The sequence below is a fragment of the Sinocyclocheilus anshuiensis genome, unplaced genomic scaffold (assembly GCF_001515605.1).
Source record: "Sinocyclocheilus anshuiensis isolate Anshui unplaced genomic scaffold, SAMN03320099.WGS_v1.1 scaffold234, whole genome shotgun sequence".
Lineage (NCBI taxonomy): Eukaryota > Metazoa > Chordata > Actinopteri > Cypriniformes > Cyprinidae > Sinocyclocheilus > Sinocyclocheilus anshuiensis.
The window spans coordinates 2746680-2757828 of record NW_015544165.1 but is presented as its reverse complement, the minus strand read 5'-3'; the positions used below and the strand labels follow the sequence as shown (position 1 = coordinate 2757828).

At 35.9% G+C, this 11149-nt stretch overlaps 1 protein-coding gene across 3 annotated transcripts in view; it reads right to left on the bottom strand.

Moving 5' to 3' along the window:
* The window catches only part of LOC107695837 (membrane cofactor protein-like), a 9287-nt gene extending 5198 nt beyond the window's left edge, over positions 1 to 4089 (bottom strand). For all 3 annotated transcript variants that reach the window (XM_016495911.1, XM_016495910.1, XM_016495912.1), the window contains exons 1-7: positions 3991 to 4089; positions 3264 to 3393; positions 1387 to 1581; positions 1013 to 1109; positions 828 to 904; positions 511 to 693; positions 209 to 382 (exon numbers count right to left, since the gene is read on the bottom strand). In XM_016495911.1, coding sequence (XP_016351397.1) covers positions 209 to 382; positions 511 to 693; positions 828 to 904; positions 1013 to 1109; positions 1387 to 1581; positions 3264 to 3333 — 796 coding nt within the window. In that variant the 5' untranslated portion in view covers positions 3334 to 3393; positions 3991 to 4089. The remainder of the gene's footprint in view (positions 1 to 208; positions 383 to 510; positions 694 to 827; positions 905 to 1012; positions 1110 to 1386; positions 1582 to 3263; positions 3394 to 3990) is intronic.
* Positions 4090 to 11149: the final 7060 nt, after the last annotated feature.

Genomic DNA, 11149 nt, shown 5'->3' with positions numbered 1-11149 from the left:
TTTTGATTTTTGATTTTTTTTGCACCCTCAGATTCCAGATTTTCCAATAGTTGTATCTCAGCCAAATATTCCTAACAAACTCACTATAGCTCACGAAGACTTCCTCAACAAACAACACAAGTAAGTATATGACAACTTTCATTCTGGGTGAACTGTTCCTTTACAAATTGCAGTCATACATTAATAAAAGAAATCATTTCAATCTTACCAATGCATCGTGGTGGTTCAGGGCTCCATCCATTTTCTCTACACGAAATAGAAGCAACTCCTTCCAGTTTATAGCCATCTTCACATTTGTACACTATAAAGTTACCCAGTTTGTAGGGGGGTGATTTTCCATCGATTCTTTTTGCATTAGGAATTGTAGGCGTTGGACACCCATCTGGGAAAAAAAGGAAAGAAAAAATGTTTATGTAAAAGAATAGTACTGATCATTAAATATTTTATTCATTAACAGGAAGAAACTTTTTTTTCCTTCATCTCATGACTGGCATTTTAACCATAACTTACCAAAACATTTAGGCGGATCTGGTTTAAAGGTTCCATCCTCAGAACAATGAAGTGTTGATTGTCCTATAAGATTAAGTCCTTTGTTACATCTATAGGAGACTGCTTCTAAATAATCATAACTCTCCAAAGGCTCATCTTCAAGTTGCCCATTTTCTATGGCTGGAGGTGCTGAACATTTCACCGCTAAAGAGAAAAACATATCCAGATGAATAGGTATTTATTTCCAGGACAAAAAAAAAAAAATCTTTTAATACAAATTGGGAATGGTTTTGTGCTCTTCAATATTATATTTCATTCAAATGGAAGAACTAACATACATTCACAGAGAGGATCTCGGCCATCCCATCCCTGATCTCGGCATGTTCTTGTTGTTTCCTTACCTGCTAACATGTGTCTGAAAGCAATGATTCTCCTCTTACCAAATACTCAACAAACACAGCAAATCTAAATTCCACATGGTTTAAAACACTTAATCCACCACAAAGAAAGTGACTTCACTTACCCTTTGTCACAAACTGGTTTAGCCGTGTCGCCAAATAAATTCCCAGTCATATCATATCTCCCATTAAGGAAATCTGCAAGACTTCCACAGGATTTTCCTGTAATGTATACAAGATATTGATTGATTTAGAATTTGTGTTCTTCAAATACTGTCGAAAATAATGAAAAATCATCTTTAGTGTTGCTTCATTACATGATACAGGGATTTATTCTTGCCGTCACTGGCAAAACCACTATGAGCGATTTAAAGACTTCTTGAACTATACCATACATCCTTTCACATATCTAAATTAGACCTTTTAAAATACAATGTTCAAAGGCATTTTAAAGGAATTTACAAATGTACATTACTTAATATTTAATGACAGTACTTACTTGTGCAACTGAGTTCCAGACTTGTCCACTGGTTTCCCTCACAGGTAACTGATCTAGATGCTTTTAAGTCAACTGGTTTGTGTCCAATCATGCACTCAAATGTTACAGTGGATCCAACTAGGAAAATTTGAGTCGAGAGATGGTTTGCTGATAAAATGACATTTCTTGATGCAAAAGAAGGCTGCGTACATTCCGCTGTGGAAATAAACAAAACATATGTGTTACAGTAATCTGACACAGTACTATTTTGATCATCATAATTATTATTATTAGTACAACTTCTGCTCCATTCTATTCTTATATTTGGTAAAACAAAAAACATTACTAGGAGGTGATTATCTTTTTAAACAATAGTAAATTAGTATTACTTACTCGAGTAAGACGTGCAGTTGAAATTAAATTACAATGCTTGAATGGGATCAGCTAATTAATGTTTATTAACAGTTTTTACTTTTTTTTTTTTCATGTTGCTCATACTTTATCAAGCCCCCCCCCCCCTTTAAACATAGAAATATAAATTGTTTTCAAAACTTGTAAACTTTAGTTTTAGTATTTGAAAGAGCCAAAGTAGCTTTTGGGTAAAAACACAACTGTGTCTAATGCTACACACAATGGTGCGAACTACAACTGAGCAAATCATGTGCAGAAGTTTTCATACAGTTTTATCACTGTGATCATTGCAAAATGTATTAAGGTTACATAAATATTTGTGAACTTGGGACAAAAACACATCTGCTGGTTAAGGTCACGATTAAATCTGTCCTGAAATTATTGCAAGGACACCAATGCAGGCTCATTTAAATGCTAAAATTACTTTTGGGTTTATGCATCCATTTCATGATCAAAAGCAAATGGAAGTCATGTGCATGTACCATGTTTACCAGTGAAGATTTTGGTTATTTCTGTGTACAGTAGCGGCATGCTGCGACCCCGATTAGGATCAAGCATTAAGCTAAAACTTTTCTGTTTGCAAAGCATTATTAGTTTCTAGTATCAACATTATGCTACGAGGCTATACACAGTTTACAGAAAACACAAAGTCCCCTTTCTTAATATTATATTACAGCACCACACAATTCTTAGAATAGAAATATGTTATCCACCTTTGTCTGAGGGAATGTCTTACTGCGTTTTTAAACATATGGGCAGCAAATAATCCTCATTTGTCAGATTGACTGAATGAGCTATATGTTCTCCGTCATTCTTTATTTTTATCTATCATACGTAGATACACCCCATTTATATGTAGATATCACAAGAATATCAGTTTCAAAACCTCTTTTAAGTTCTCTGTGTTCCGTCAATCTAATTATTTTCTTTTACTTTTCTGCTGTAACAATATGAAAGACAAAAAAAAGACACTGTGCCCATGGTCTGCTATCATGATTTAATGAACAATATCCCACAAATAATTCACTGGAATGTACTAAGAATCTCCCATTTTGTAAATGCTTATTATTAGAGCTAATCATTAAACAAGTTTATTGTCAGTATCTGATTGTTTAATCTGTGGAAGTTACTCACATAATTCACTGAAAGCGTCATAGGGTGTAGGAAAAAAATGGATACACTATTCAAGCCTGTTTCCTGGGAAAACAAAAACCTTAAGTGGCTTAATGTGGGCTTGTTTTTCTAGTGAGTTCTGGCAACCCTGTTTATGTGTCATGAATATTTTTGTATGGTATTGCCGTTAGACAGAGACTGTAAATGTTAAATCCGTATATCTGATTAGTTAATTTTCTACACTAGCATTCAGAATATCTTAATGCTAACACACACACACACACACACACACCAAAAGCCACAAAGCTTTAAGTGTCGTAGTAATCGTAGTTAAAATTCATTAACGATAGATAGATAGATAGATAGATACTCACCTCGGACATGTTCACAGATCATAAGATAAGCAAGGAGAGCAACACGGGGACACAGCACCTTACAGCCCATCTTGTTTATGTCGGTGAATGCCAGCTCCAAACAAGGCCAATGTTATTTGTTTTTTCGCAACTAACAAATATAAAGACATCTTAGCGTAAGGAAATGCGCTTTTAAAATGTGTACTTTTTAAATAATTAAGTCAACACATTCAGTACAACAACAAACAAACAAAAAAAAGAAAAGAAACGAGGGATTCACATGAGAAAAAGCTGTTAGCAGCTAGCATAACAATCAAGATGGGGTTTAAAATTACATGCCACATTATTAGACAACTTACACATGCTTTGAACGAATGCAAAATAACAGGCTTAGTTAACCAACCAAGCTTCATTTAATTTTCTTATAAGGCTATTCGTTAACGTTACGCCAAAATAATGTGGTAACTTAACTGTTACGCAGCGCGCATGAAGGGCGTAATGGCCATTGGACACTGGCTTCATCTGTTAATTTAATAGTCGATAACAGAAACCCTAATCTAACTCGACACACGTAAAATACCATTGTGAAATAACAAATAATTTCACATAAAATTAATGTAGTCATATATATATATAATACATTTTTTGGGGGGATAATTTATTTTAAAAATGTCGAGGACCTTGTGGTAGATAGGCTGATCTATACACAGAGAAGCGAAAATTAAATCCTTGTTTTAAGCAACCTTACCTTCGGGTGTTTTTAGAAGATTTCTCGGTGTTCAGTGCTGGATTCAGACTGAGGCACATAAAGACCAGTTTAACTACCAGGAAAAGGTAAGGGTGGAGATCAACACTTGCTTCTCATGAAGTAATTTCCGTCTGAGGACGAGGAGGGCGTTACGAATGCGTCATAGATTTGAGAGGGTGGGAAGCTTCCGTTACGAGAAGGGTGACTAATGTCCGTTACCGATTCTGAAACGTCACTTTACGACTTGAAGGTTTATTATGGTTTATGGCAGCGGATTTTCGCCACAATGGAGTATAAAATATGATTCTGTAAATCATAATAACGAGAAACTTAATTATGAATATTAATAATGTCATAATGACGTAACATCTAAGAATGACAAAGTTTTATGTAATAATGAAAACCTTTTTTTGTTAAATCTAATAATAATAATATTTAAGAAGAAATGTAATAAGGAACTTTTACTGTTATAAAAACACGGATGTTTGAGTATTAGGCTACCGAAGCTGAAAGTCTCAAAATGAATAAAATATAGCCTACGTCAAGTGCCTTAACAAATATTATGTTATTAAGCAAATCCATTCAGTACGATTCTTGTGGCTCATAGCTGTGCAAATATTGTGTATTTAAGCATTGTATTGACAAATCAGAAGCCAAGTCCAAGAAACTATCAGTTTGATAAAGATCAGTAAATGAACAACGCAAGTGCATATAGGCCAAGTAGTGTAAATGATTCCTACCCATAACAACATTCCCTACTGACTACATTTAATAGCTCACATAAATATGTCATCATAGGCAAACAGCAGGATAGCTTCAAGATAAACAGACCCACACAAAGCAGTTTATTCAGTGTTGAATGTGCGGAAGTTTGAACAGGATTTGACTCAAGAATGGAAGGCAAGATAATCAGTGAATACGTCTTTGATTTGTTTCTCACAGAAAAAAAAAGTTTATATGAGAAGTGTACATGGCAACATAATAATTTGGCTTTGTTTGCAGATAAAAATTTACAAAATGTATATAATAAGCGAGTACACCATGAATCCATTTTCCAAACCGTGTTTTTGGCTTGTCCTGAATCACTACGGTACACCTATAGTAAGTGTTTTCATAGTTCATAAAACTGTATATTTACTCAGTATATGTCTAGAAGCTAACAATTAAGGCAACGGTAACACTTTTAAATTATTTAATTCTACTTAGTAAAATGCTAATGTTCATTTAAATGAACTAATTTGTTATCATGAATTTACAGTCTCATTTGATGCAACATTGCAGCATTCTGGGTCAATGTTAATTTATATGAGTACTTTTTTAACTTCAGGAGTTGTTTTAAATCATTTTTACAGATAAATCATTTGGATTGTAGAGTATGAATAGAGTTGGATTCAAGAATGCATCAAACTTACATTTGTTTTCCAAGGCATATCCCATCACACACAGACCCTTCTGAAGAGGGAGATATTTCATGTCAGGTAAGTGTTCTCAGATAGCAGTAAAATAAACTTTTGCCAAGTGGGTTATGCATGATTAACTCTGACAATTAGAACTTTATGTAAATTCAAACTTTATGCACTGCTCCTTAATTCTACTTTATGATGCTAAATGCAAAACAAAACACAAACTGCAATCCAACACAATAAATGTCTATCACATTCATAGTTTGACATAATTTGGAAAAAAATTAAATTAAATAAATTCTAGAAGCTAGTTACATTTATATTTACATTTATTCATTTGGCAGATGCCAAAAACAACAAGTGATTCATCATAAGATGGCAGTAAACAAGAAATGCCCGTTATACAAGTTTTCAGTCATCGTTCAAAATAATAAAAGCAAAGACAGGAAGATATTAAGGGAAAATAATAGCACAGAAAAATTGAGAGAATTTTTTATTTTTATGGAGGAGCCAGTTTGAAGATCATGGAAGAGGTGACTATTCAGTTGTTTCTTGACGCTTGTGAGGGATTCCTCACAATGTCCGGATGAAGTTAGGTACATTATTACACCAGCGAGGAACAGTGAAAGAAAACATCCTTGAGAGAGATTTTGTGCCTCTCTGCAATGGGACCACGAGGCGTCGCTCGTTTGTCCACAGGTTTCTGGAGGGGATAGACTCGTAAGAGTGAGCAGAGGTAGGAAGGTGTGGAGCCCCTGGCTGCTTTGTACGCAAACACCAATGGCTTGAACTTGATGAGAGCCACAACTGAAAGCCAGTGCAGTGAGATGAGATGAGATGACATGCACTTTTTTCATCTCGGTAAAGACTACTCTATTTGCTGCATTCTGGATTAGCTGCAGAGGTTTGTTAGAAATGGCTGGAAGACATGCCAAGTGAGCATGACACAAGTCCAGCCTGGACAGAGCAAGAGCTTGAACAAGGAGTTGTGTAGCATGATCCGATAGAAAAGGCCTGATCTTCCTAATGTTGTATAAGGCAAATATGCAGGACCAGGCAGTTTTAACAATAATGTCTGTGAAATTCAGCTGATCATCTATCACGACTCCAAGGTTTCTGGCTGTCCTGGAAGGTGTTATGTTTAATGCACCCAGCTGGATGGAGAAATGGTGATGAAGTATTGGGTTGGCTGAAATCACAAGCAGTTCTGTCTTGGCAAGGTTGAGTTGAAGGTGATGGTTCTACATCCAGTAAGAATTGACTGTTAGACATGCTGAGATTCAAGCAGCCATCATTGGATCATCAGGATGGAATGAGAGGTAGAGTTGAGTGTCATCAGCATAGCAGTGATATGAAAAGCCATGTTTCTAAATGACAGAACATAGTGATGCCATGTGGATAGAGAAGAGAAGTAATAATAATAATAATAATAATGCATTTTATTTATAAAGCACTTTACATTTACATTTACATTTATGCATTTAGCAGACGCTTTTATCCAAAGCGACTTGCAGTGCATTCAGGCTATACATTTTTTTTTTACCAGTATGTGTACATTTAAAAGAAAATCTCAAAGTGCTACAAAAGAGTCATAATAGAGCAATTAGAGCAATTAAAAATTAACACAGAAATTTAAACATTAATAGAAGTTTAAACATTAAAAGACTTTTTAAAAAGAAAGGTTTTTAGACCCTTTTTTAAACTATCAGCCCTTAGATGTTCAGTGAGGGCATTCCACAGGCGAGGGGCGGCGGCACAGAGGGCTCGGTCCCCAATGGTGCGGGTCTTAGTCCTAGGGGGGAGGAGATGATGAGTGTTTGAGGAGCGGAGAGAATGTGCTGAGATCTGTGGAGTGAGGAGTTCTTTAAGGTAAGTGGGAGCATTGCCATGGATGCACTGATGTGTGAGGAAGGAGACTTTGTATTCAATCCGGGCGGAAATGGGAAACCAGTGTAATGATTGAAGAATTGGTGTGATGTGTTCATATTTACGCACTCTCATCAGGATCCTAGCGGCACTGTTCTGTATGTGCTGGAGTTTCTGGATGCTCTTGCCAGAGATCCCGATGAGAAGACCGTTACAGTAGTCCAGTCTGGAGGAGACAAATGCGTGAACGAGTTTCTCACCGTCATGTAAGGTGAGTGTGGGACGGAGTCTGGCTATATTCCTAAGGTGGTGAAAAGATGTGGTCCAAGACCTGAGCCCTGAGGCACCCCAGTATCTAGATGTTGCGGCTTGGACAATGCACTCCTCCAAGATACCTTGAAGGACCTATCTGAGAGGTAAGAGTCGAACCACTGGAGTGCAGTTCCTGAGATGCCCTTTGCCATGAGGGTTGACAGGAGGATCTTGTGGTTAACCATGTCAAAAGCAGCAGACAGATCCAGCAAGATAAGTATTGAAGATTTAGAAGCTGGTCTTGCCAGTCTTAGGGCTTCAACGACCGAGAGCAGGGCAGTTTCGGTTGAATGTCCACTTCTCAAGCCAAACTGGTTGCTGTCCAGAAGGTTGTTCTGTGTGAGAAAGGCCTTTCTTCTGCCTCTGAGAGTGGAGAAAAGGACATGAGCGAGTGTATGTTTGCTGGTAAGATGTGTTTGACAGTTTGTGATATGGAGAATTGTGTACTGATGGTTGTAATATTATTAATGAACAATGTGGCAAAGTCATCAGCCATTAGAGTTGATGAAGGAGGGTGAGGAGGAGGAGGACAAAGGAGGGAAGCTAATGTTTTAAAGAGCATGCGAGAGTTAGACGAATTGTTAATATTGTTGTGGTAGTATGTCTTTTTAGTAGGGTTGGGTATCACTTGGGGTTTTTTGGATACCGGTGCCAAATCGATACTTTTAAAACGGTTCCGGTGCCTAAACTTCAAAAATAAATAAATAAATAAATAAAAAATCCCCCCAAAAAATGATGGATTGTCCATTAGAATAGAAATAGAATAGAGAGTGCAAATGCTAGAGGGTCAAGTTTTTTAATAAAAAAAAAACAAGCAGATAAAATTAGAAGTAGCATTAGAATAGAGAGTGCTAGAGTTAGAGGGTCAAATGAAGATGAAAGAGATGTGTTTTCAGATGTTTCTTGAAATTATCAAGGACTCAGCTGCTTGGATTGAGCTGGGAAGGTCATTCCACCAGGAGGGAACAGTTAATGTAGAAGTCCATGAAAGTTTTATCATAGGTAGAATGCAGAATGTTTCAATACAAGCATTTCAGTCAAGTGTAATTTATGCAATATTTAAAACCTTTAACCCACTTGGGAAAATCAATCCATGGCAACAGTTTAAAACTAGCCCAATTCTGTGGAAAAAAAACTCGGACTTGGCAACCCTGCATCCAAGAGCTACCGGAGTCAGCTTTGACTGATCACAGGTCGAGAATAAGGAGAGATGACTGACAAGACCATGCTGGAGTATTTGCTGCTCAACAGATTCTGAGCTCATTGACAAATATCTGATCTTGTAAGATGTGCTCCCTTTACACAGAGTGCGTGTGATCGCGAAATCGAAAGTGAAAGTAAACAGCGCAAACGCTCATTCAAAAATATTTAAAAATACACCGCATCCTGAGAGCGGCAAAATTATATACAATATTAGAATGTTTAAAGGAGTGGACACAAGCCTCATCAGATCACAAAAGGAAGCATGTGACTGGTGTGGAGTAAAAAGGTTATAATTTTCTCTTTTGTTGGACAACAGGTTTTGAAATGTGAATACAAGGGAGGTTTAGCTTTAGGCATTTTAATTTAAGCATGTTTCGCTTAGTTAACGGAAGGCTACCTGCTGTCATCAGAGCAAGTGTAATTACTGCATTTCGCGCTCCTCAAATGCTCTAATTTCCCGAGTTGTGCTTTTAAGTCGGAATGTGAAAACAACATGGACACTCTCGTTCCTACAAAGATGTGTTGAATTTGTATTATTAGACCTTTCTGACTTGAGTTCACGTGCATTTTTTAATAAAATTCACAATTAATTTCAGTTCATGTCTCAGAATGTGTATTTTTTGTTTGTAATTTCACAGTTGTAATAAAATAACGTGAAAGCGCCGCTTTTCTATCGCGAATGGTCCGAATCTGCTGATGTAATTTTTTTTAACAGTTTTTTTTTTAATTATTATTATTGAATAGTATCAATTTACACACTCAAATGGGGAACAATAAAATGCATATGACAAAATATACACTTTACTGTATGTATGTATATATATATATATATAGTAAGAGCTTGATTAGCTGGTTCAGGTGTGTTTAATTGGGGTTGGAGCTAAACTCTTGAGGACACCGGCCCTCTAGGACCGAGTTTGGACCTCATCATGTAGCAAAAGCACAAGCACAAGCAGATCTTGTTTAAAAGTCCCATCCTCAGAACAATAATGTGATGTATGTCCATTAAGAAAAACTCACTGTTACACTGATAGAAAACAGCTTCTATTTGCCCATGTTCTGAGGTGCCTGATATTTCCTGGTGAAGAGGTATTTATAACCAGATTCCACTCAGAGTGAAGAGCACATAGCAATATATATTCCTGCAGTTTTATCACAGACACAATTATTAAAATGATCTTAAATGGAACAGTTCAACCAAAAAATTTAATTATGATTGTTTGATTTTATGGATACACCAATATGGCTGTTTAAGAGAGAAAAGTAGCAATGCTTTCTTTACAGACATCTGTATTTCAGTACAGTGTGACTAATTGTGTTCTATATATTTATCATTCAACATGACCTGTTAACTCTACAGCAAATAAAAAAAATAAAACTGATCACAAAGGTATCTTATAATCAGAATTGTGCTCTATATTCCAAATCTCCTGAAGCCATATTACTGTAGCCAAAAAAATTATACTTACATGTAGGCTACTTGCATTTGTTGTGTCTTCTGTGGAATAAAAAATAAAACCGTTAGGAAACAGTAAAAGAGGAGGAAAATTTTGAAGATTCAAATACAAACAGATGGATAACCTAGATGGAGTAGATTATTTAAAAAAAAAACGTCATAGGTAGGAAAGATACAGTGGACAGACAGTTTAAGGTTATGCAATTATACTTATATTATAAATAAGTATAATTACTCACTCATGCAAAGAACAAAAAAAGTGAGTATTCCCCTATCAGTTCTGTTATGAAGCGCTAATAACATTAAGATGTGGTTAGAAAGAGAAACGAGTCTTTCTGCAGCAGGACTGACATTTAATTATGTAAACTGATAAAATAATGGCCAGTACAAAAAAAGCCAAAAAGGTATCAAGTTGTCTGTACAAGAGCCGGTATCACAAAAGGATAATGATGGCATGAAGAGTTGAACTGACAACAGCTCATTTATAATTTTAGTAGAGGTGGGGGAAATTGTTTTAATGATGAAATGATTCACTCACTGGTCCCAAAAAAAAAAAAAAAACATAACAGCAAAATTTAAATGTCAACTATTATACTTCTGTTAAGATAGTCAAAATGATCTTTAACAGTATGTGGCAGGCAGGGTTGGGCAAAGATACATCAAAATGTATTTTAAAATAAAATACAAAATACCTTCATTTTAAGTGTATCAAAATAAACTACAAAATACATGTCAATGAGTATTAACCCAACTCCAACCACTGAATCTATTGAGAGCCATAGAAGTATAGAGGACACATACACATTAATAGTGTAGTAAGAACATTTACTTATAAACCAAAAGAGAATACTACAGAGCAGGTATTCCAAAACGTGAAACGTTCTAACAGAAACAGTCAAACTTATGTGTGAATGTGGGT